General features: G+C 37.5%; 3 protein-coding genes across 6 annotated transcripts; 1 reads left to right on the top strand and 2 right to left on the bottom strand.

Annotated features, from left to right (window-relative positions):
- Positions 1 to 5,698: 5,698 nt before the first annotated feature.
- LOC122407085 (uncharacterized) lies at positions 5,699 to 11,975 on the top strand. 2 transcript variants are annotated; one of them, XM_043413067.1, is made up of 4 exons: positions 5,699 to 6,343; positions 10,487 to 10,874; positions 11,548 to 11,657; positions 11,735 to 11,975. In XM_043413067.1, exons 1-4 carry the CDS (start codon positions 6,238 to 6,240, stop codon positions 11,899 to 11,901), a joined length of 771 nt encoding a protein of 256 aa, XP_043269002.1. In that variant the 5' UTR covers positions 5,699 to 6,237; the 3' UTR covers positions 11,902 to 11,975. The 2 variants fall into 2 exon arrangements, with proteins under 2 accessions (XP_043269002.1, XP_043269001.1); XM_043413066.1 differs by lacking the exon at positions 5,699 to 6,343 and adding an exon at positions 8,998 to 9,207.
- Positions 11,086 to 15,683, bottom strand: LOC122407084 (CDK5 regulatory subunit-associated protein 3). Its single transcript, XM_043413065.1, has 11 exons — positions 15,605 to 15,683; positions 15,328 to 15,443; positions 15,028 to 15,202; positions 14,699 to 14,937; positions 14,349 to 14,619; positions 14,049 to 14,167; positions 13,680 to 13,958; positions 13,269 to 13,480; positions 12,972 to 13,143; positions 12,743 to 12,867; positions 11,086 to 11,864 (listed from the first exon to the last, which is right to left on the bottom strand). Exons 2-10 carry the CDS (start codon positions 15,334 to 15,336, stop codon positions 12,796 to 12,798), a joined length of 1,548 nt encoding a protein of 515 aa, XP_043269000.1. The 5' UTR covers positions 15,337 to 15,443; positions 15,605 to 15,683; the 3' UTR covers positions 11,086 to 11,864; positions 12,743 to 12,795.
- A 689-nt stretch (positions 15,684 to 16,372) lies between these two features.
- On the bottom strand, positions 16,373 to 25,176 carry trbd (trabid). 3 transcript variants are annotated; one of them, XM_043413061.1, is made up of 9 exons: positions 24,879 to 25,176; positions 24,250 to 24,483; positions 23,457 to 23,611; positions 21,931 to 22,704; positions 21,530 to 21,808; positions 20,956 to 21,435; positions 20,499 to 20,728; positions 19,762 to 20,191; positions 16,373 to 19,692 (listed from the first exon to the last, which is right to left on the bottom strand). In XM_043413061.1, the coding sequence occupies exons 4-9, from the start codon at positions 22,686 to 22,688 to the stop codon at positions 19,614 to 19,616; spliced, it is 2,256 nt and encodes a 751-aa protein (XP_043268996.1). In that variant the 5' UTR covers positions 22,689 to 22,704; positions 23,457 to 23,611; positions 24,250 to 24,483; positions 24,879 to 25,176; the 3' UTR covers positions 16,373 to 19,613. The 3 variants fall into 3 exon arrangements, with proteins under 3 accessions (XP_043268996.1, XP_043268997.1, XP_043268995.1); XM_043413062.1 differs by having other exon boundaries at positions 25,132 to 25,167; XM_043413060.1 differs by lacking the exon at positions 24,879 to 25,176 and having other exon boundaries at positions 24,250 to 24,871.
- Between the last annotated feature and the right edge of the window lie 19 nt (positions 25,177 to 25,195).

Raw genomic sequence — 25,195 nt, 5'->3', positions numbered from 1 at the left:
GATTAGTCAAACGACAGCGGAGAATTTTCATTTCGAAAATTCGAGGTGAGGTTAGGTGACTGATCCTTTACCTTAAGGTACAGCCCATGCCACATTAGATATAAATTACTCGGTCTAGCCCATGCCACTGTGGTTAGCAATTAGTCATAAATATCTCCTAATCCAAACTCCCACTGAATAACAACCCAGCTTGCCCACAGCACTTCCAAGACACCCGATAGAAGATCATCTCATTTCGAATCATGTGTTAAAAGTCTCTCGACATTGCGTTCGACTATCGTTTGACACATAATTCTGAAATAAACTCCCTTATTGTTGTGTCTCTCAGCATTGCGCCTGACTATCACACAATCACGGGAATTCCCGAGACGAATATTAGCTACCTCACGAAAAACATCACGTCATCCATCTCCCTTCAACCTATGATGAAAACAGTGCGTATCTCGCTCCGTATGTAAACAGAGCAATGACGCGCCCCTGAGGTTGTTTTCCTATTCCTATCTCATTCCTTTACCAGCGCCAGTCCGAAAATCCCATCAGCTGTGCTGGTCAGTGAACTCCGTCACGCGAAGGCCAGCAGAACTGATAGAAATAATAATATTCGACAAGAGGATTATTCTCGAGTACGGAGAGATAAGTCTGTGAGGATTAACTATTTCGATTCAAAAAAAATCGATATTTTTTTTCTCGGAGCTCCAACGAAAATCGTTAGTACATCAAAAAAAAAGTAATTTTCCCAAAATTTCAGATTGAAAAAAAAAAAATTCGATAGCATTCAAGCCACCTTTCGATATTTTCCTTTTTTTCTTAAAAATCGAGAAGCAAAAATTTTTTTTGCTCTCAGCAGAAAGTATTTGTGCTCCATGGAATTATGAATCGAATAAAATTTTTTCTCTCAAAAAAATGTTAAGGCTAACTCGCATAATTCATTCGTTTTTTTTTGTATATTTAGCTATAAGTTATGAGGTTAAAAAACGTGTGGTTACAAATAACTATTCTTGTCGTCCTTCCAAAAGAGAAGGTGAAAGTATTTTCAAAATTTTGTCGAATTAAAATTCTCTATTTCAAAATCTGGTATTTCACCGCAGAAGACGTTATAATTTGGGAATTTTCTAGTTTTCCAATAGTCTTCATTTTTTTCTAACAGAATTCGGTCGAAATATTTTACTAATTTTTATAACGCACGAGAAAACTAGAAAATTCCCAAATTTTAACGTTTTCTGCGGTGAAATATCAGACTTTGAAATAAAGAATTTGAATTTGAGAAAAACACAGCTTTATTTAGCACGTTGTCATTTTTGTTCGATGCCCTAGCAAGTCTTCGTGCATACAAATATTTATCTCTCTGATAAAAACAGGAAAATTGAAATCAATCGCTTGAGAAAACGCAAAAATCATTGTTATAACACGTAATTTTGACGTCGTAAGCGTCTTCATTCTCGTCCGGAGTTCTGCCAGAGTCACATGTGCCAATGTAATTGCTCATATGTTATAAGAGTCCCGTAGACCAGGTGTTGGACACAAAATAAAGCAACATAGCGAATAGACGAGTTAACGTTATTTTCCCAATCAGCCACCCAGATATTACAGCGATGAGCGTGAGAGAGAACGAAAATGTACATGCGCATGCGCAATCACACTTTTCGTAGCACTTCCGTAACGCTCTCGTAACACTTCCGTTACACTTTCACCAGTTTACTTCCCAAGCCCAGCGCCAGCCTATAGAAGTTTTACTTCAAAAAATACTTTTCATTTGGAGGAGTCGCACGTTACTAAAATTTTGCATTTTCGAAAACGCCGTGCAATCAGCATTTTCTATTCGATTTCATTAGACCCAGAAATGTTTAACTTTCGTAAAAAAAAACAATTCAAAAAATACGGTAAAATATTATGTACACTTTATGTCATTGATACAGTCAACTAAGGTTGTTGCTTAAAATTTTTGAGATGAATAGATATCTATGAAAATTTCCCCATTTATTGATACATATTTCCTGAATGCACTCTTTCAAGGAAAACTGAGGTTACCGAACTAGTTTCGGAGAAATTAAATGTTGAAGTTGAGCAAAAATGTCATCTCATTATATATCGGTTGAATGGGACGAAGTCGTTGCCTTCACACTTTTTTGCTCTTACTAATCAATCTTACTAATGAAGAAATTCATTTGAAAAATAATAGTTCGAATCAGGAGGATATATATAGAATGATTTGACTGAAAAGAACAGATAAATTACCGACTAAAATAACAAGAAATCACCGAAAATATGTGACTGCATCACGATCATATCGGGTTAACTGAGACTGCCGTGTAGAAATGTGGCAACGTTGCAACTACGACACTAACGGGAGCACTATCCGTGACAGATTCACGATTCACACTTTTTGGTTATGCATAGTATACAGATATGTATATAGGCGCGTACGATTTTTCGGAAAGTAGTCAAATGCGAGCAATGGGATCTCAATTATTTGTTTATTGAACACAAATGAGAATTCAAATCAGCATACAACAGATATTAATAATGTATATAGAATGGATATATGTATATATGTTTGCATATATACGGAACGTTCAACGGTTTTCAAATTTTTTTTTAAATTTCATTGAAACATTTAAATGAAATGACATCGAATATCAAAAATTGAAGCAAGGTCTCTATGTCGCTCTTTCATTGTGTATTTTAGAGAAAGTACTTCTTTGCACAAAGTACATATTAAATTCTTTGCGAATATAGCAAAGTTGACAATACGACGGCCCTCGACATCAATCGATTCGAAACTTTTGACATTCTCTTCACATATCACTTTTCGTTTTTTTCCAGCTTCAGTGAGCATAGCGCGATGCTTATAAACGTGAGAACTGACAAATCGACCATTCCATCGATGAATTTCAGGTTTTTTTGAATTTGTTTCCCCATCATTTTCATTTACCACAGTCGTTGACATGATAACCTCCAAAAACGCCGGACGAAAAAATGACACGAAAACACTGAGGCACAGGTCTCACTGCATCCAATCCAACAGCTGCATATGAAGAAATCACGCAACGTTGCCAAACTTTGTTGTTATTTCAACGCAATTTTCAATCATCGAGAATAAATGTTCTATCAACTTTGAGTGATTAAAATGAACGTATTTCTGTATTATAATCAATATTATCATTCACAGAGTTGAAAATTTTCGCAATATTCATCTGAATTAAGATGATGGATCAGTCGGTAATCACAACCGTGAGTGCGAGAGAGATAGCTGCAAATTTTGAAAAGGAAGTTTTTCCACATCGTTCGTCTGATCGAAAAAATAAAAATGTCATCGGATTTTTGCGATCGTGCTGCGTACGATGACATTTTTATTATTTTAATCGGACGAACGATGTCAAAGAGTTTCAATTTCAAAAATTCGAGGTGTGATTACCGACTGATCCATCATCTTAAAAGTAATCATTCAGTATCTATAAGTTGGCATTGCTGACGTCACTCGATGCATAAGCATAGGAGCTCCGTCCCTTACCCCCACCCTCTCAAAAGATTTAGCAACAACTTAAATTTTTACTGTAAAGAATGAATGTGTGATGCCGAGCGTAGAGATCGAATGATAAAGGATTTTGGGAATGTTCGCGGAAGTCACGAACGCTTCGGATAAAACCTCACATTTTGTATTCTTCGATTCAATAAAAACATTAAAATATATAAAAACGTGTTCGGTTATTAAAATCATTAAATTACCATTGGACAAACCTTTTGTACTTAACTGCCCCATTTTCCAGGATCGTATTTTAATGAATGGGAGACATGACTATCGGTATTTGTATTTTCAAAATTTGGTATTTGTATTTTCAAAATTCTAAAAGCCTGAACATTATCAAGATTTTTTTGCTTTTCACACTTTAATTATTCGAGATCAACGTCAACTGACAACAACAGGTATCTTCACAAAATTTGATTCGAGTACATAGGAGTACATAACGAATATTCCATCAACGTGATTTTCTGTCATCTCCGAGATCTTCTAACAACTTATGTGAATACATGAAAAAAAGCTGTTCTCCTCGCAGGCTTTCATATTTATAATCCAAATAATAACTCACGATTCTGATATAGTTGCATGAATGATGAAAGAAATTTTCTAGTTTTGTGACTCCCAGTCTAAAAAAAGGCTTAAAATTGGGCCTTCTTTCCACCGAATAGACGTTAGCCCGCCCTTAAAGACTAGAATATATTAATTGTTCCAGGCCATGGCTAATGGTCGTAGCATTATCACATTTCGATGAACTATAATTCATAATAGATTTCACAATACTCGCTGACCTGTATTTAATGAGGGGCGAAAATAATTGTTCACTTCCCAATGTATTCAGTAATTGTACCATAGAATTGAAAAAATTGTTTTACCAAAATAATTTTAATCAATTTTGATTTTTATATTTATACTCAATTTATCCCTCGAACAAAAATGTACTGCGATTATAAAATTATTCTATTTGTATGTTGTCGAATTCTTCGTTCGTGTTATTTTGGCGAAGTGTTGCCATTCTCAAATAACTTCGCAGGCGGCTGAAGGAAATTTGATTCTAAACTGTTTCTATTCCTTATTTTAGAATGTAACGTTTTTTGGATGATCTTTGTGCCTGCACATCTTCTTGCCAAGTTTCTTCAAACGTTTCTTTTTTATAGTTTTTCAGATGTTTTGAACGAAAAATTTTTTGCGTGCATTCTTTTTGCCACGTACTTTTTCATTCGTTTTTCGACTAATAACTAACGCCAAATAACACGTTTAAGATCCACTTCATCTGTGATTTCTCAGTAACTAAAAAAATCTTTTTTTTTTTACAAACGTTTATTTAATCTTGAGAAAGTTTGACTTCGCAGAATGATCTTTACAAACTCTGAACAATTTTGCGAAACTTCAATTATTCTTCAGGTACCTTGTCACATGATTCACCCGAAAACCGAGAGCTCTTATCAGCGAAATCTCTCATTATTCTCGGTGTCCCAGTCACCCGAGGTTCAATGGATTTTGTCATTCGCAATGTCGACTGTGAGAAAATAAAGCTTCCGGTCATGAGAATCCGAGCACTTAATTTCTCATTTTTGCCACTTCGCTGACAAAAAAAACCATGCAGATAAGGCCACTTTTGTTCTTTGAATAAATTTTATTCGAGGCTGTTTTGTTGAAACGAAACGAAATTTTTGGATTTCTGTATTTTATAGAAAATCTTCCAACGTCTGAAATGGTGTCGTTTCCCTCGAAGTTGATTAGTCGCAGTGTCCTTTCACTTTGTTTTCTGGCATTTTTCGAGACGAAAATGTCGAGACTCAAGGAAAAAACGTTTTTCGATCGATCGCCGAGAATATTTTCAAAAATATGTGATTCCCTTCGTAAATGTTTCCGTTGAAAATCCATTTCCGAGAGTTTAATTCATCCGTAATGAGTAATGAGCATGAAATCAAAGTATTTTGTGGCCAAAGTTCGATTCCCTTCGGAATCCGTTTAATGAAATAAGCGCGAATCCGATTTAGCAACGACGCAGTGAATAACGGTCCGGCAAAGTTGATTCCGAAGATAAAGTCTCTTTCCACAATCGGAGGACACTCGCGGGAGTCAAAGAAGAGCGTGTAGAGTGAAAGTGTAGGAAAACGCATCTCGGAGAACTGTAACGGCAGCTGAACGCACGGACGATTCGCCTTCCTCATCCAGTTTCGCGGCGTTTGCTTCGACTCGACGGTCGCGTCGTGATCCTTGTCATTCTTCGTGTCGGAGCGACGACGAGGGGACAAGACTCGGGATTTTCGATAGCTCGTTACATTCTCATTGGGGGTGAAAAAAGAAGTTCAAAAAGTACACAAAGAAGGTGGCGAGCGGGTTGAGTTTGCATTGGAAAAGATTTCAGTAATAAAGTTCCGTCTGAAGCAGGCGGTTAGCGTTCGGTGACCGGCTCGAAGCTCGTCGGGGCAACATTTTCATATTTATAATATGAAGAAACTCAATTTTGCGGTGATTCGAGGAGAGTGAAAAACGAGCGAAAGATCGATAACTCATCGGTTTTCTTTTTTTTCGTTCCTCGATCGACGAGAGTGAATTGACGTGAAAAATATTCGGGGTTAAAAATGAGGGGGCAGAACGACAGTAAAAAATTGGGTGAAAAACGATGACGAGCGTTGAAATAGTTTTTCGACGATTACCAACACGCCCCGGTCGTTTCCTCTGAACCGTGCTCCATTGTGCAAGTGCGTTCGATGTGCCCCGTCGAAATTTCATCGGCGATCCCACGTGGATTTCATAGAATAAGGTCAATCGGGATCTCCCTCGCACTACTGACTACACTCACGTTCAACGCACAAGGTAACGAACATTCCTTTCCACTTGATTTGTACGTTCGAGTTTATTCAATGGTGAAAACATGTGAAACGATAAACTGCCGGATTTAACTCGGCCAAGAAGAAACCGAAAGTTCAAGTTTCCCAACGAGCCTTTCTTATTCCCCAAGCTTCGAATTCTTCCGCGAAGAATGAACGAAATAAATGCAGATGAAGCACCCACCGACGACTTTATGCACGTGCGCTTCTCCACCGCTTCTGCCAGCTACATTTTGCTCTCGTAAATCCTCCTCTCGACTCTTCCTGCCTCGTAAAATCATTTGTTCAAAAACAAACAAGAGAACAGTCAAAGAAATCATTCCCACCGCACGAATTAGCTCTGTGCAGGTTCGAAACATCCATTAGTCGACTCTCGATTCTGCAGAAAACGTACCAGTGGACCAATCTCACAATAAAACTCGCAATAAATTCCATCGAATTGCCCCAGCTGAAAAAAACGCCCTGATAAAAGTAAATCGAGACAAACAATATTCAATTTTAACCACAAAATATTGCTGAGATCAGAGGACACAATTTATAAAAACGTTATTGATCTAACCAACAGAGCTTTGGTGCTGCTCAACGAATTCCTGTTAACGAAGTAAAATATCGTGGAAATTAACTAATTTATTCATCAGAACGAGTACCATCAACACGATTCGCTAATCGAGAACGACGCTAAACTTTGCAGCGTTGGAGTCCAACGAAACGAACGAAAAAAACATTTGTAATCTACCAATTATTCATTTCACGAAGTATCGGTGCAGGTTGAAAAGCCTACGAATTGCAAATTGTGCAGGAAAGCAAATCGAAGTATTCTAGAATTAATAGAGGATTTTTTAGATCATTTCGTTGACTTCCAAAGTTGCAAACTTCAGCATCATAATTGAGATTCAATCAACCATTGATTGGGGCAGCTAAAAAGTAAGCGTGAGCAAATGAAATTTGCAGCTCGTTGGAACAAAATCACTTGGCTTTTGTCCGTTGAATCATCTGGAAAAATTTTTAAATTTGAATGAACGAGCTAAACCAGTCGCGACAATGGTTGGCTCCATCAAACTTTCATCGTACAAAGTACATTTCCATGAATTCACCTCCAAATCGATAAATCCCTTTTACGCCTGAGTGATAATTCCATGACAACAATTAAATAATGGCAATTACAGTGTAATGAAATCGTACATCACAGAGTTAGCGAAGCTTATTAATAATGTTGGACTTTATAATCCGTGAGGGTGTATACAGGTACAGCAAGATTACTAAACAATTTTCCGGGCCCGTAGGCGGCTGCATGGGAATTCTAATTCAATGGAAGGATTGTGCACACCTTGTTATAGCATCTATTGACTTTGCGGAGCACACGCACACGAGAAGGCTTCGTTAATTAACGCGTTTCACACGATATATTATATACTGCGAGTCCGTCATGACTATAAGAGATTTGAAACTCCTGAGAGAATGTTTCGTGCTTCGCGAATGCCTCGTAACCCAAAGACCCACATCGTTCGAACGAATTTTCGATGCTGCGTCGCTGCCGGTTCGTTCGAACCAATTCGTGGCATTGGCATGACGCCGAAAAATGCTCGAGCTCGAGATTCGACTCCCGTGGAGCCTCGATAACGATCGAGAAATTTCCTGCTTCCAAAAATACGACGATAATGTTGGCGATAAAAATTTATTTCGAAATTAATCATTCGGATTGAGCTTCCCTCTCATTTCCCATTTTTAATCTCATCCATTTCGCTCCGATTCGCAGTGCGCGATAATCCCCCATCGAAAGCGTCCATTTTCTCGTCCATTTTAACATTCTCCAACGAGATTATCGAAGATTCAGATTGAGATAAAGAAAAAAACGTTGTTTACTTCGTCACTTTGAAGAAATAAAAATTCACAGCGATCTCAAAGTGCCAAGGAAATCGAGCAGTTTCGAGCACACGCATTCAACACTTTTCACGGCCGAGGTCAGAGTGTTGGACACTAAATAAAAAAGAGGAGCAATGAACGCTCTCTGACTCCGCGAAACGAGAGTGTCCGAGAAGAAGCATCGACCCGAAAGCACCATTCTAAAGCGTAAACTGAATTTCTTTTTTTCCAAAGAATTTCCGTCGTTCCAAAAAAAAACTCAAAAAACCAGACACTAAATCACGATAATCGACAAATCGCTGAGTGCCACCGACGACGAGTCACTTCGATCGTCCGGCCATGTAATAAAGCAATTTATTCGAGCCGTTTACGAGACGAGTGTAATATAGGCTGAATCTTGAATCGCAATGTAATCACAGTTACATACGATCACTTTTATCATTATTATGATGATATTCGTGAAGATTATTGTTATTAAGCAGCTGGCATACGATAAATTGTGCCTCGTGCCTAGAAACTCATTGCCCATTACGAAAAGTGCACGCATCCGTGCGGTATTACTACATTTTTGCAACGAATAAAAACAGTAATAATGTGCACTTTGGCTAGCTCAAAGCCTGTCGAACTTCAGTTAGGATAACAGCGAAAATTAGACTGTCTTTCCTTCCTTCGGTGTCTCCTGCAGACTCGTTCATTTCAATATTATTGTGATACGAGATTTTGGATTGAAGAATCGTAAGAAGCGGAAAAGTGCCGTGCACTTTTTGAGACTCCAAGGGAGAGTGTGAGAGAGCAAGAGGGAAGAGAGAGGGAACGAGGATGATTCAAATTTAATGGAATCTCGGCGAGTCCCTTACACTCGAGTGCTCGTGATTGCTCGCTCGCAATCGCTGGCGAGGAGTGTAACACTGACCGTGACGAACTTGTACAGTTACAGAGTTCGTCGTTTACGCACTGACCGCTATTCGCGAGCCGGCTACTCCGAAGGTTTTTCTTCTTTTTTTATTTTTCCCCTCTTTAAAGTTTCGTGAAGAAAAATTAGCCGGTAATGATGAGTGCTGAGATCGCTACGAGGGAAAAGACTCGTGCGTCAGGTGAAAAGTCGCTCGGGAGATCAAAACTCTGAGCATTGATGTAAATGAAAAAAGAAATTTCATATTATTCACTGCGAACACAATCGCTGCCAGACAATCTCAGCCGAGTGAGAGTTGAACAAAAATTATTCGCTTCTTTCTTTATTCTCTTACTTTTTTATATTATTCTTTTTACCACTCTCAATTTACTTCGGACTCGTGAATTGTGCGAAAGTTTAATCCTCAATTTTACTATTCTCCGAAAGCAATATTCATTCTCGAAGGAAAAAGATAATATGCAGGAAACAAAAGTCTCTTAGTCAGCCAAATGGATTATCGGAATTCCGGGGTTTTTTTAAACAGTCGAAACTGCCAAAACGTCAGCCAAAAAGTGAACAAAGTTCAAGAGATTTTCAATATCGAGAAAACAAAAATCTGAACTGTTGACGAATAGTTTTTCAAATCAAGCCTGTTGAAAAAGTCGACATAGGAATTTAACGAAGATTAAAAAAGTTCGACATCGATTGCAAGAGTTTTTAAATGGCAAATTAGTTTTCGAAGGATCTCAAAATCCATGAATTTCTGTTGAAATTTCTGGCAATTCGCCAAATACCGAACATCAAACGAATGATGATTTTTCGAGGCAACATCGAATTGAAATAATGGAGCATCATTGAGAGCAAGATTCGCGTCTCGCACATGCGTGCGTCCAATCATCGTTCATCGCTCCAACAAAAGCTTAGAAATTCGTACGAAGTTATTGTACTCGTGAAATCTTTGAAGATGAATTTTGTAGGGGAATTAAAAAATGGCGAGATTGACTCATAGAAATGTGTTTTCAAGTCTGCAGGCTCATATATCCATGTCTCATTGAGTTTGTATTGTGGAATTATTTGTGTACATCCACTGCGGATAAACCGAGCGGAGAATATGAAAGTGAGACACGCGAGGTTTAGGAGCACAGAGGAGCATTTGTGTTAGTCTATAAACATAACTGCATCGAAAAATAAAAGAGATTATAGAAGGTTGAGTTTGCTGGCGATTTATCCGAAGAATTATAAACCGAGACATATTTATTGGAGAAAACTTTTCTGCTTTTCCAGTCGCGCGAAAAGTGTAGAAAATTCGATTGATTAACGGTCTCGTGAGTGGGCAATGAGCCATTCGATGTAAAAAAAATGAAATTGTTGCAGGTCACGTTGTTTCGGAGTTTCGAAAACCAACAGAAGCCCACCGGACTCAGACGATACGGAAAAGTCTCGAGGCAATAATGTCACGAAATTTGATTTCCGGTCGAGATGTTTTGATCGGTCACAGCGGAGATCCTTGGGGATTCCGCAACGATTCCAAAGATTTGAGGAACTCACGGGGAGGAGTTCGCTCGCAGTCACCGCTCGACGGAAATTGCAACGTTAGCTCGAGTGGCGTTCGATCGACGTCGCATAATCGATCGAGAAGAAGCGTCGTTCATCTTTACAACATGGTCGTTTGCGCCACCGGATGCAACCCGATCTCTTACAAAGGTTACGGATGCTACTGCGGCTTCCTCGGCTCCGGATCCGCGGTCGATGGCATCGATCAGTAAGAAACGAATTCTCCTCACGATTTCCACTCTCTTACATTTCGAGCTCCCTCCGGACTGGTGAAAAATTGAAGACAATTTAGCGTTCGACGAAAATTCATGTGTACACACAAAAACACTCGCTAATACGTTCGTGCCAAACGTTCCATTCACTGCGACTTTTCACCACTCTGAACAAGAAGGAAATAATTCATTAGCATAATGAAAATGTCAATATTGACAATATTTTTTGAGATTATTTTTTATGGTTTATTTCGAATTGAGTTTCATTTCCAAACATTTGTTTTACTCTAAATTATTCACTCTTTTTAAGCACCCTCATTTCAGACGAATCTCATCTTTAAGAATAAAAATAAAAATGAAAATCATTTTATAAACCCACAGATCATATTTGAGCAACTGAATTTTTAAAATATTGCACATTTTCGATGCACGACTTTGATATACAACTCGCTAAATGATTGACATTGAAAATTTATTATAAAATAACTGCAGATTTTTCCATCATGACGCATAAAACGAATAAAGAAGTTCTGAAAAGGTTCGGGCCTTAGTTTCCATAAAAATATTGGCTTTTTCAGATTAATGAATTTTACTGAGAAAAACAGGGGAACGTTGGATATTTTCGAAAAGTTTTTAAAAAATCTAACTTTAGATATTTTGTATTTACAGATGTTGCAGAATGCATGATCGGTGTTACGACGCAACAGAGTGTCCGAGTTTTCTTCAGTATTTTGTACCTTATTACTGGAAGTGTTACCGAGGCTACAGACCAATCTGCGGTGAGTGAATATTTTCTCCATTTATATTTCTTCCTTAATTTGCATTTTTATTAGCAACATTTTGTTTTTTTTTTCAGCCGTCGAGCACGGTAAATGGGGCGGTTCCGGATCGTGCGCTCAACGTTTGTGCGAATGTGACAGAGCCCTGTCCGAATGCCTGAGACGGTTTCCATGTCCAACTTCCAAAGCGGTTTGCACTACGTCGCCCTGGCGTTTGATACAAAACATATTCATGATTTTTTAACCTTTGCTCCTTTTTTCACCCTACGTGCTATCAGACTGTAATAAGTTTAAGGATAAAAACTAAAGTTACCAAAACCTACGGGCTGTACAACAAAAACTTCAACAATTCGACGTTTAATTGTCATTCATTCACGCGATCACCTCAAGGTTCATGACGAAAAGAATTCGAGGGGTTACGCATGTGTCAAATACCAAAAAAACTAAAATTCTTCATTTTTTTATTTAAAAATTTAATGAACAAATTTTTTTTATATTGTTTACACTGCAAACTCATTTTTTGGGGCATGAACAAATATATTAAACTTCTTTTCACAAAAAAAGATAAATTCGGGACAAGCGATCATCAAGCATACGAAAAATTCATTCTGAATGAAAAAATCTCAAAATATGGAAACTTTCGTAGTGTAGAGTTATCCTCATGAGGCAAAAAATCTTTTAAAAAACTCATTATCTATGAAAAATAGATGACGTTGAAGTTTGCAAAGTTGGAGTTCAACAAAATGATGTAAAAGACCCTCCAATAATTTCAGTAATTCTGCAATTTCGTTCCCTGACAAATATGCAATTAGTAGTTTTTCAACCTGTACCGATATTTCGTAAAATAAAAAATTCGTGAATCACAAATATTTTTTTCCTTCATTTCGTTGGACTCCAACGTTGCAAACTTCAGCGTCGTAAAAATAGCTGAAGAATCTGGAACATGTGTAGCTGCTTACAGGAAACTCGTTCTTTTTAGTGGACGAAATTATCAAAAGGAAGGATTAAAGATTGCATGGAGGATGAAATAATCGAAGTCGCTGTAGAAACTAATTACATTATAGTCGTCGTGAATGAAAAATTACCTTTATTCACAATTCGATTTCGTATTATTTACATCGTAGTGACGTCTCTTATTTCACAGAGCATTCACTCCTCCTGTCAACCGAACCACACGATTCTTGTACTTCTTTGATATGTCCTGTTCGATCTGTGGATGAAACATCGGTGATTAGTTCATTGCTCCTGTTGCTATCTTTACGAGCAGGTATTTTCGTTCGAATTACTAAAAAGAAACATTTCATGATGTCTTACTTCGTTTTGGAGTTCCCGAGTTCTCTGAATAACGAGCTTCAGCATTGGTTGCAGTGAAATTGCTTGTTCCCGAGCTTCTTCTCGTCTCTGCTTAACCAACTTTTGCATCGATACCATCTTGTCAACCAAGGAAAGCTTCTGTTTGAGTGTGCCGGTTAGTACGTCAACGTACCTGTTGGAAAAATGATTTTGCTTAATGGTTATTCCAAATTAATTGTTTTTTTGATGAATATTTCTGCCTGTTCGGAAATATTTGAAATTTACGCAATCTGGGTATGCTCATTGAAAGGGAATTACCTCGGAGAATGTTTGATGTTGTGTAAGTGCTGTACTCGGCTGTCGAGAATTTCGGTCAAGAGTACTTGAACGTTGTCGAGCATGTTTTGTGTGCTGTCCTGAGTCGCGAGCTGCAAGATCGGCGGAGCCTCTTGCATTTGACTCATACTCAAGAGATTGTCGCTGTAACCTCTGTTGAGCTCGTACAGACGAAGTTTTAGGAAGGCTTCCAGCTGAAAAACAAAGGTTTTATTCTCGTTTATAGGATTACGATTTATTTGAACGAAAAATTTTGAATGTGCATGAAAGTTTTGTATTATTTTCTTTTTTTGTGTAGTGCTTAATAATTATCATGACGATTTAAAATTTCAAGCAAAAAAATGTATGTAGTTCAATGGACTTTTACAATTTTGATATGTTAAAAAATTTCACCTCGAATAATTCGTCGATAAAGTCGTTTCTCGTCGTGGGATTGTCAAGGATCGTGAGAGCTTCACTTCCGGTTGCTGTGCCGCCGTCGTGGCCCGCCGCTTCGACGACTATGCCAGATTCTTCCAGAGAAATATTGAAATCAATTTCGCCTTCACCGGCATCTTCCATTTCCAAATTCCCCCAATCGATTGCATCCCCGACGTTCAAATTATTGTCGCCTGTACTGAGGTCTGATATTTCAAAATCAATTACGCCGGGCTGCTCGTCTCCGAAATCAATCTACGAATGATTAATCGAACAACTGAGTTTAACACAACGATCATTTTCGTGAAATTTAAAAAAAGTTTTGTCTTTCGGTTTTTCACTCACAACATCTTCAACAACTTTGTCGTCATCTTCGTTCTCGAAATTGATGTTCCAAGGTGGTTCGATAACAGTCAGTGGTGCCTCGCCGTACGTCCATTCGTACGTTGTTGTATTTCCTTTGTCTGTAATTTTGAAAACACAAACAAAACTTTCATGAAATTAGAATGAAGACGGAAATAGAGACAAATCGAGTTATTCCGTGTCTTGAATTTTTATTTCAATCCCTCCCTCACTGATATGGTAGACAAATTTTATCAGAATTTCAAATGAAATATTGTATCATTAAGCAATACAACGGATTACCTATGAGATATTTAACCATCGAGACTCTTCCCCGACTTTGTTGAAGTCCCAGTGTAAATGCGACAAATGCTTCATAAAATTCAACAACATCATCCAGGGATTTTGATTTCTCAGCTATCTTTTCATAAATCTCTGGCAGTTCAACGATTCTTTCAGCCAATTCTCGTTTTATTCTATTACCAGAAATACCAAGTTGTTTGCACACAGTGTTGAACTCCGTCCGTGCTGTTTTCTCAGATTTTCTATACTCTGCTTCTTTTTTCTCAAGTTCCTGCAAGATAAAAGAGAAAGTTTATTGTGATTGAGATTGATCGGCTTGATATTTGAACCGGCCAAATTGTTTTGCTCACATTTTCGGTCTGCTCAATTTTTTGTATCTGTTTCTTGAAACTGGGTACTTCGTAATTTATGTTTCTCACAAGCATCTGGGCCGCCTCTGCCAAATATAAATTATCCTTTTCATAAAGTCGCAATATTTCTTGCCAATCTTTCATTCTCTGCGATCCGTAACGACCGAACAAATTCTTCGAATCTGCTTCAGTCTCTTTGAGAATTTCTATTATTTTCTTACAGTGAAAATAATTTATGTCTGAAATTGAATAAGACTTCTTCATGAATAGGCATAGATGATGATATGGAAAAGAGAGGATCATTAGAAAAAAGAATTCAATGTACTGACGTGTTCCAGAGAGCAGTTTCGCTATGCCTTCATGAACAGGCATATCTTGTATGGCATTGTTGATTTTTTCTCTTATTGTCAAAATATTAGATTGCCATCCTTTATTGCAATGTCGTCTGTTGATGAGCCAGTCCAACAATTTTCCGGCGTTTATATCGATGAGAATATTCTGTTCCTGAACGATGGAAAAAATTTACATACACGGAAAATTATCCACGTCTCAAGATGTCACAAACGTGGATATTTATGAATGTTTTAAATACGGTTCGTGCAAGAAAAATATTCACTTAGAATTCTTACCTCAATCATTTTCAAAATTCCTGTCAAAGTTATATATAATTTTTTTGTTTCTTCTTTTTCTGGTGACGTTTCGATTAAAGCACCGAACAGCTGTTTACTCTGACCTGACTGGCGACCTGGCGACAACGTAAGTGAACATAACCTATATTGCTCACATGACAGTCAAGTGAACATAGGCACTATCTATAGTCAGGTGAATACTACCAAATACTACGATACTACGACAAAGGCTACGATGGCTACGATGGAAGACGCGAAAACGGCGAAAACTACTCACGTGCAAGCAGCACCAATGAATAAGTCAGACTACGTTGACACTGACAATCTCATTAGCTATAGATGTGAAGCTGCCACCGCTACTCTACCGAAATTGCAGTAATCTTTTTATTGGACTTGGACAACACAGATTTTTTGTATACATAAAATATTGCTATATATATATATTATACTTCAGAAATCCTGGTCGTACAATCCGCTAGGGATGCATCTAATTATGTAAAATGTTTCAAGTATGAAGCGACGAAATGAACCCGTAGCTTCATACCGCAGCAAAAAAATTTTTTCCATACAAATTTCGATGTCTTTCGTCTTTGAACAAATTTTTCTTAAAAAAAACAAAAAACGAAAATAAGAACCAAAAAGGTAATTGCCCGACATACCGTGTTTGCATTGTATTTCAATTCAATGGGTGTTCCAAGCAGTCGCCCATCTAAGTACTGACCACACCCAATTACCCATTAGCAGTGATTGAACGGGAGCTCGTGGCTTCAGCATGGTCTGTTGGTGAGAAAGTTTTGATTTCTTCTTACAGCTTGAGTCCATTTTGCGATAAAATTGTCAACAAATTAATTCCAAAAGATTCAAAGCAACCACTGAATAAGAAAAATTAATTCTACATTTTAACTATAATAAGAAAAATAATTCTACACCGCCCATTAAAGACTCTGGACAGACAAAATATTACAACAGAAAAAAATAATTATATGAGAGATTGAAAACAAAAATATTACAAATGAGTGGAGCATTGTTAATTCATCTCCAAATATTCCAGAGACTTGAAATCTTCCATTTATTCATATTATTAATCACGTTATCATTATCATTATAAGCCCTTCTCAATCCATTTCAATACGGATGTTTTTTTAATAATAATGCTATTGATATTCAATAATCAATCGTCGTTCAGAATTATTGTACATCGATATATTATTCAATATAATCCATTTCATATATTCTATATTAATATAGATTTCTATCAGTTTCAATAGATGTTTTTGTGTTCATTTACTTTGCCACTTTTTTTTTAATCGGCAATTAATTTATTATTTTTCAATATTTTTATTTTAAAAGTAATATTATTAATTTTAATTAAACCTCTTACTGTATCACGTGTGCCGAGAGGAAATCGTGGCATTGTACGGGAAACACGTTGATTCGGACTAATTTATCGTTGGCTTACATCGTTTCTCACTGCATCACCTTTATATATTTATAATTAAATGAATGCTATTAAATTTCAAAGCGAGAAACGTAGCAACGAGAATCGAAACTCTGGTACATATCACGACATTTTTTTTATATAATAGTAATAATAATAATCTTATGTTTTGTGTTCGTTTTTATTTTTTCTTTTTTATTCGATTTATCTACCATTTTTAATTTAAAACACTTGCATAAAATTTATCTCAATATGAAGTTGGACACGAGGATTCGTATAGCAATCTGAGCTATATGTATTGTACGTGGAATTTTCAAAGGTGTTTGTCACTTGTGTACGTTGCGTGGAAATATTTATCATTTTTACTCAATTTTTTCGTTTTCCATATATGCTTCTTCGTGTTATTTTAAAACATTTACTGTTTTTCGTATTTTATTTTTCGCTAATTATAACACAGTTAGATCACATCGTGTGATTGGAAAAAAGTACGACGGTGCTAGAAGACTAGATGTTAATTTTTTCAAAACAGTAGAAAGGTAGTCTGCTGTTACAAGCGAATAGTTGTGTTAATAACGTTTTTGTTGTTGTATGTTAGTATAGTACGTTAATAAATATCGATGATTCTTAAAATGTGTGTGTGTGTGTGTTTGTGTGCGCACGCGCGCATGCGTGCGTGTGTGTTGCTTTTGTACTTTTTTGATTAGGGTTCTCATCGTTTGGCTGATCGATCACGAGCTCGTTTCTCGTAAATCAGAATGTTTTTTTTTTTATTCCTTTTTTTTTGTTTTCTCGACACGCGAAGGTGCAAAGACACAGTCGTACTGTTCCATTTTTTTTGAATCGTAACGTTCACGAGGAAAACATTTATCCACATTCGGCGTTAGTCGTTTTCGTTTTTTCGTTTATTTTTTTTCGGTTCGTTTCAGAAAAAAGCCCATTCTATCACTCTGTACTCGAACGAATCGATCGTGTTCGACCTTGGTCGGAAACATCGAAATAATACGTTCACTTTGCCATTTAATAATGCGCACATATATATATATATATATATCTGTGTATTCTTGGGATGGGCCAAGAAAATTACAGCTTGATTCAGTTTCGTTATGTAAGCTGACCAAAACTATGTTCCAAGCCATCGCTAATACAGCATTTTTATTACTCCCAACGATTTATAATCTTATAGTCCTTGTAACCGGAAAGGATTTTATCGTTGTTGCGTGATTTTTTGACTTTCGTACAATTTATTGCTCGATACATAAAGCGAGCTTTTTCTCTTTGTAATTCGTACGGTGTCTGATTCGATCTGCAAAGTAATTCCTCTACCCTGCTCTCACGCAAACAGAATTATAAAAAAAAATGTATAATATTCCTGTTATCAACAAAAAATAATCAATCAAAAAAACTATTTCCATAAAAATATACATATTTTTACAAATACAGAACGTTCCAAGAACAATCTTTCGAAATAAGGACTTCGATAGAGGACCGAAACCGTGTCCAAGAATCTGGTTATGTTTTTTCATTGATTTCCCTCCCCCCCCCCCCCCCCCCACTCCTGCTAGTCATTCATTTTTTAAGTTAAAGTATCGGCATTATTTCATCCCTTGGACAATTTGAATTACTAGAGCTAGCGCAAAAGTCAACAAGATCAATTTTGTAAAGCATCAAATATCCCACATTCTTTTTATCTCTACCAGTTCAATCAGCTTCCTGAAAAAAAATATGCAATTTTTTCCTAACTTCACATTTCGAAAAGTTGTTGATGAAACAGCTTGTATTCGCAAGTATATGTGTTTAAATGGATAAATTCAACGAACAATAGCAACAGCAAATTTCTAAAAATAACTACATTTCGGAGAACATTATTCGGAAAAAGTGTCTAATTAAATCGAATAAACGTCAAATTTTCATTTTATATCGGAACGATGTTTCGATAGATGTGATGTACCCACAGCGGACATTTTTATTTGTATTTTCATTTCGAAGTATGCACATATATATATGTATGATATACACATATATACTTAAATACAATCTCGCTAAACGCATTAATCTATGATGAAAAATTTGAGTGTCCATTTCCCGAACGGTTGTTTTAACCAGAATTAAATAATCATTACCGTGAATCTGTACCCACGTCACCTAAAAAACACCCCCTACTTTACTGTATAATAACCTTCAAAAAGTAAACTAGCAAAGCAGAGTACCAAAAAAAGCTTGTCGACTAATTCTAAGAGTTTCTTCCGCTCTAAAACTGTCTTTCCACTCTTCCAGGCTTTCACATCGCTAAATCGAATAATTCAACGAATTATTAAGATCTTTACTCTCAATTATAATGACATTACTAATAACGCCTTTCAATAAGCTTTTCAATTTTCATAGATACACGTGTATATATTCATTTTCACACATCTGTCCATTTATATACATATATATACAAATATATATATATATACATATATATAAATGTGTATATATATATACAGTAAATTAATGTGCAAAAATCGAAACGGGCCCGATCTTGACACTGTTTTCGGTGAATGTACTCGGTTATTACCGGACTTCTCAGGAATTGTGTGCTTTCTGTTGGTTTTTCTGTTTTTTTTTTTTTTTTTTTTTTTTTTCCCCAGTGTGTATTCTCGGAAAGTTAATCTTGTGTGTTTGCGGTTGAAATTACTGCAGTTTTATCACGCAGTAGCGAATCTCTCTTTTTATCTTTTGTCCTTAACGGATCGTGGATGGAGAACAGGAAAAAAACAAACGTCACGCTCACAGCGCTGGAGAAAATATCCTCTTAGATGAATCGACCGTCGCGGTTGCAGCCTCAGCGCATCGCACTCGCGGACCGTTATTCATCCTCCGTATCACCGTCGCTACTGTATTCCTGCAGAGCTGCTGGCCTTACGAACGGAGCATTGTTCATTTGGCTATAAAAATGATTGGCTTTAATAAAAATTATTGGCGAAATGAAGGATCAAATGGTGGTAAATACTCACGCAAGTCTTCGATAATGATTCAACCATTCTTCCAACATCTGAGCCACTAGAAGCGGTCTTTTGTGAAGTTTTTGTTGCGCCACGAGAATCCCGCCCTCTGTGGTACAAACGTCGAGCCACTGTTTCAATATCGTTTCTTCGCGTCCTATTTCTTCGGGGCTTAGAAAATGTATTGGCAAGAGTTTGCGCTCGCGATCCATTAGCGGCATAAAAGTTGTCTGCATTTGAATCTGCAGTTGTTGCATCGGACTGTTATCACCGCCGACACCTCCGTGTGCCGCCAGAGACGATAATCGCGACGATGCGTAAGGTTCTATTGGTACCAATGCCGTAAAATGTCCTCGCGTATAACCGAGGGCTATTGGTGAACGAATGCAAAACGAAGGTTCCCACAATAGAGGCAAATAAACTCCTTCGAATCTTGCATATCCTGTTAAAAAGAAAACAAAAAAAAATACGTTGAAATATAGTCCATAAAGAAGATTACTAAACGCTAGAAACAAATGAGTATTAAATCTGCAATACTTTTTTCCCAACGTAAACCCTACAACGAGATCAGAAACCCCAGTTTTTTTTGTAGCATTAAATATTTATCGTGTGCGACGAAAAGGTTTGTTTACGACGTCTTCGAGTGCACGAAAAAGCTTAAACGTACAGTCAATTCAAAGCACTGAGCAGCAACGATCGAAATTTCTTGATAATACTTAATCTTGTCGAATGAAACTGTATTAACTCACCAATATCTTCGCCTCGGAAGCTCTTGACATATTTAACCCCGTAAACTATGATAGGCCTCCGCAGTATGTGGGCGAGAGCAAAAACGTGTAATTGTTCTAATGCGCTGCCCGGTTGAGCAGCGGTTGCTAGTAGACTCTCCCAATCATCCTGCCATTGAGCCTCCTCAAGTGTGAAATCTAACATTCTTGATGCCTGCGACGCTTCGTATTCCCGCCAACGCGGATAAAAACTGTAATCAGTCACGTACCACGTTTAGTAATTAAAAGAAACACAATTTCAAATGGGCAGCTCAAAAATATTCTTTTGGAATTAAATCTTTCTCGCTACGGTATTAATAGCAGTCAATTTTTTTGCATACTTTTCCAGAATCATTATCGACAATAAAATTTAACGTCAAATGAAAAATGTAATTTTTCATTTTAACACATAATTTATAAATTCTAAAATTCAGCTCACAATTGACCAGCTTGTTGCAAAGAATCTGCAAGAGCACGTCGTAGTGCATTATCACGATCGAAAACGCCCCAGGTAGCCTGCATCGCGGAATCGAGGAGGCAATCACCGGCTGATCTATTCCAAAGAGCGTGCAAACGAGAGCCCAATCTTTCAGTTATTTCGAGCGACCAATTCAACGCCGGTGGTTCACCACCTCCGCCCTCGAGCTGCTGTTGTGCCTCACGGTCGAGTAATTCCTCGAGCATCTGTTCTTGCACGACGCTCGGAAGATCCTCAACTTCGGCAGGCAGTGCAAAAGTAGCTATGTCGGTGACGAAGTAACATGGAAACGAACCTTTTCGCAAACGTATGCTATTCGTAACATGTCTACGAATCTGAGCTGCCAAATCGGGCGCTACGTAACTCGGAACTCTTTTTATACCCGAGCCGGATCCTTCAATTTGCGATAACAAGATGGCTAAGATATCTTCACGTTGAAACCTGAAAAAGAAAGTTCCGATTAAGAATTCTCGCAATAATTTTGTTGATTTTGTGAAATTCTCTTAACTCATTTTATATTTCTTCTCTGACTTACCTGATCGCCAAATGAACGAGCGTGTGTCCTATGTCAAAGGCACTGCTTCTGTTGAGGAGTAAAACCTCGGAATGCGTCAATTGACGTGCTGGATCACCGCCGCTCGCAAGGTACGCTTCGACCGGAGCGTTATCACCTTCGACGATACCAAGACACGCATTCAACCAGCACCAATCGGTATGACGTCTGAGCTGTTTGAGTCGGCTCTCGTAGTCGCAATCGTTCGGTGATTGAGCATTTGGTAGACTGTCGTTCCTCGAGTCATATCTGTGAGAACTCCTGCAAGAATTTTCATGTCAATTAGCAAGTATAGAGTAGCGGACGAATTCGGAATATAAGTTTTTCGTAAGATTTATATAAAATCAAATTTGGAAAATATACTGAACCAGGAGAAAACGAACCTCCTGGCTATCGCGAGATTCTCATCACGTTGAGCTTGATGTATGTAAGGTAACGCAGTTTGCGGTGACAAGGGTAAGCCTCGTTGATTATGGTCCCTCTCAGGACTGGGTAAAATAAGACCCGAATTGACTCCAGACTTCTCTCTTCTCTCTCCGCGTTGTTCTTTTGTCGGGTGTCCGCACATAACACATTTTGTAGCTTTTGGCCAATTCTCATAAGTACAGGCGATGCAGGACCATTTGTCAGGATGAACATTCGGCGGTGGCGGTGTTTGCACGTTGTTCAATGAGGCAGGATTGAGTTGTTCGTTCGAGACGATATTTGTGAGGGAAGGAGGGGGTGGATCGCCGAGTCTCAGAGGTGCGAGATGTTCGTGCAAATTCGAAGCAATCGAGTTTGGCGATTGCGTATTATTCGGTGGTTTACGATTGTCACATTGCACACAACGGCTCGTATTTTGATAATTTAAATATGTGCAACTATCACACGACCATTTACCACCCGAAGGTAAATTTTGACTGTAATTTTGTGGACTAAGATTGTATGAATCCGTACTGTTGCTTATGTGTGGCACCGGACCAGACGCCACGTTCGACGACGACCTCTGCGGACTCGGATCCCTTAATCTGTATATGTCCTCTCCGAGAAGAGGTTTTGTACCTCGGCACATTGTACATTTCAAAGACGACGGCCAATTCTCATATGTACAATATTCGCATATCCACTTTGACTGAGTATCTTCCAGCCGGCTGTTCATTGTTGCTATGACGAACCTTTGATCAAAGCAAATTCATCATCTCCAAATTTAAATATGTATTTTATAATTATGAATTTATTTATAGTAATTGATCATAGAAATGGAAACAAAATGGACCAGATTTAAGTCAACTGATTTATCTTGAATTTGACAAGATGACGCTATGATTTGCTCCACTGGTTACAGTCTTTTCTCAAGACAAATTATTTTTAGTGTTCTTCAGTAAATCTTACAGCTCATTGATCATTTGACCAACGTTTGTGGATATAATTCACAAATTCAACACATCGTTGCATTAGAATGCTGTCTAGTCTGAACAAAAAAACAGCTGCATTTCGCAAGACTACAAATTGTATGAAACATCAATCATTGATCGAGCCAAGATATGTTCCAATTAAAAATAAAAAAAAAACAAAGCTTGCCAACAAATCTCATTCTTGTTAGGTTCTCATAGAGTCTCATATGATTTGCGTAGCGTTTTGCAATCATTCAAATTCTTACTCTCCAATATTAATGTCGCTTCGCCGTCACCAATATTTTAGCGATTCTACTCAAATATTTTTCAATGTGTAACCAATCAGAAGCTAAATAAGTAATTTCTAAAAACTCGAGAGACAATACCCAAACAATAGTTTTACTGCTATGTAAAACTTTTTTCCTGTTCATTTTTCACATATTTTTTAGAGTACTTTCGTATAGCATGTATTTGAGCGAGCTCAAATCGTATTGAGAAACAGAAAAATGATACCTTCCAAAGGAAATGCTTACCTTAAGCTCTAGTGGTTTTGGCTCAAAATTTGTTGACACAAATATTTTCCTAAATTGGCTAATTCCTTAGATAACAAGCTACTTCAGTGTCAGGTAGCAAACATTACGGCAAAGTACACAGCGCTGATTTTCCCAGCACAGACCGGAACCTATGACTGTAGAAACAATTGTTTGTGATTTTTTTAAATAAAATACTTTTCCATCGATTCCTCCATGAAACCAAATTATGAAAGCTAACAACCACACAAAACTATTAGCAGTAATTACGATTATGATTTTATCACAAACGAATAGAATTTGTGTATTAAATTATTTTCTATACTTTCAGTTGAGTTTTTTAACATATACAAGAAACAACTATTAGCAGTCTCGAGATTTCCGACAAGTTTTATTCAAACTCTAATGTATTTACGGAAAGTAAATTTTGAACAATACATTTGTATAATCTTTGAAATTTCATTGAAAAATATAAACAAGCACGATTGTAGGCAAAAATTGAAACAAATTCAGACAGAACAGAAAGAAAAATAATTTCAGGCGATACCAAGTTTCAAGGTCAAATACCTATTGTTTTTAGCAAAGTGCCAAATTATTCATCTTTCAATTACATCATGCTAATTTCTTCACAATGAATATTGTCCAGGCAAAAATCTGAGAGAAGAAAGAAAGAGCTGTAAGAACATCGAATCCATTCGAAATGGTAAAGTTTCAGAAGTTGTGTGAATTTTCTTGATGAAATACAGTTTTGATGAGGCAGCATGCATAGTGCAATAAGGAAAACAAGCGAGTTTACCTGGCGCGATATCGCAGAATCGGAGGTATCCCCCGGTTGGCTCGTCGTCACGCGCAGAGTGAATCCATCGCAGAAAGTATATTACAGCCACGTATAAATCGCAGACTTTTTATTCGTGTTGAACGAAACACAAGGAATTGTTGAAAGAGATTCTCGAGATTTACAGGAGTGGACGTGATTTTTCAACTATTCCAAAGCCCAAAGGAACGTTAAACCATTAAGCTCGAATTCTAACTGCAATAATTATACAAGAAAATACGACGCATTTTAAATGTTACTGATGACGATCAAAAGTTGGAATCGCGAAGTTGGAAATGAAAATATAACGCGTAAAAATTTTGACGGTTCCGCTGTCTCTACATCGCTCTCACTCGCGCGCAATGCCTGGCCCGCGTATTCATGAACGTGTGTGTGCGTGCCTGTATGAGGTAAAATACATGAATGCATGTGTACGAATATTTCTATATTTCTCTGGGTTACACGATTGTCGCGCGAGATTGACACGACACACACGCACTATTCGTCCTTGTATACATGAACACTTGGGCACAACACCAAAAACCCGCAAAATATACATAGAGTTGTAACGAAAATGAAAAACGAGAAAGGAAGACCAAGAGAAAACTCACTGTTTCCCCGTCGCGGTAGTCTAGATTTTTTCTTTATTCCTATCGTTATCGCTCACTATATGCTATATGCTCACTCGTTAATGCCCCCCTTCCCTCCCGACCACCGTTGAGCCTCCTCGCTCGCTTTCGTCCTCTTTTCTCTTCTCAGTTTCCCCCTCCTTTCTTTTTAATAGCTCGTACTCATTATCTGTGTGTATTTTCTCTATTAGCTTGTTTGGCATACGAAAAAGCTTAAATCTCCTTGTGGACAAACCTCTTCGGTGAGAAAGTTGGTTTTGACAGTCATCCGCCAAACATACTGACAGACGTACCAACTG

The sequence above is a fragment of the Venturia canescens genome, chromosome 2, assembly GCF_019457755.1.
Source record: "Venturia canescens isolate UGA chromosome 2, ASM1945775v1, whole genome shotgun sequence".
Lineage (NCBI taxonomy): Eukaryota > Metazoa > Arthropoda > Insecta > Hymenoptera > Ichneumonidae > Venturia > Venturia canescens.
This window is presented reverse-complemented; position numbering and strand designations above follow the sequence as displayed.

Excerpts from the sequence above, each read along its gene's own strand:
- LOC122407085 (XM_043413066.1), top strand. The coding sequence starts at position 9,054 with ATGGAATCTCGGCGAGTCCCTTACACTCGAGTGCTCGTGATTGCTCGC. Across the intron at positions 9,208-10,486 it reads GCGAGCCGGCTACTCCGAAG|GTCACGTTGTTTCGGAGTTT; the intron begins GTTTTTCTTCTT and ends AAATTGTTGCAG. Across the intron at positions 11,658-11,734 it reads AGGCTACAGACCAATCTGCG|CCGTCGAGCACGGTAAATGG; the intron begins GTGAGTGAATAT and ends TTTTTTTTTCAG.
- LOC122407084 (XM_043413065.1), bottom strand. Across the intron at positions 14,620-14,698 it reads AAATTGAGCAGACCGAAAAT|GAACTTGAGAAAAAAGAAGC; the intron begins GTGAGCAAAACA and ends TTTATCTTGCAG. Across the intron at positions 14,168-14,348 it reads GATGGTTAAATATCTCATAG|ACAAAGGAAATACAACAACG; the intron begins GTAATCCGTTGT and ends TCAAAATTACAG.
- trbd (XM_043413061.1), bottom strand. The coding sequence starts at position 22,688 with ATGAACAGCCGGCTGGAAGATACTCAGTCAAAGTGGATATGCGAATAT. Across the intron at positions 21,809-21,930 it reads AATCTCGCGATAGCCAGGAG|GAGTTCTCACAGATATGACT; the intron begins GTTCGTTTTCTC and ends AAATTCTTGCAG. Across the intron at positions 21,436-21,529 it reads CTCGTTCATTTGGCGATCAG|GTTTCAACGTGAAGATATCT; the intron begins GTAAGTCAGAGA and ends TTTCTTTTTCAG.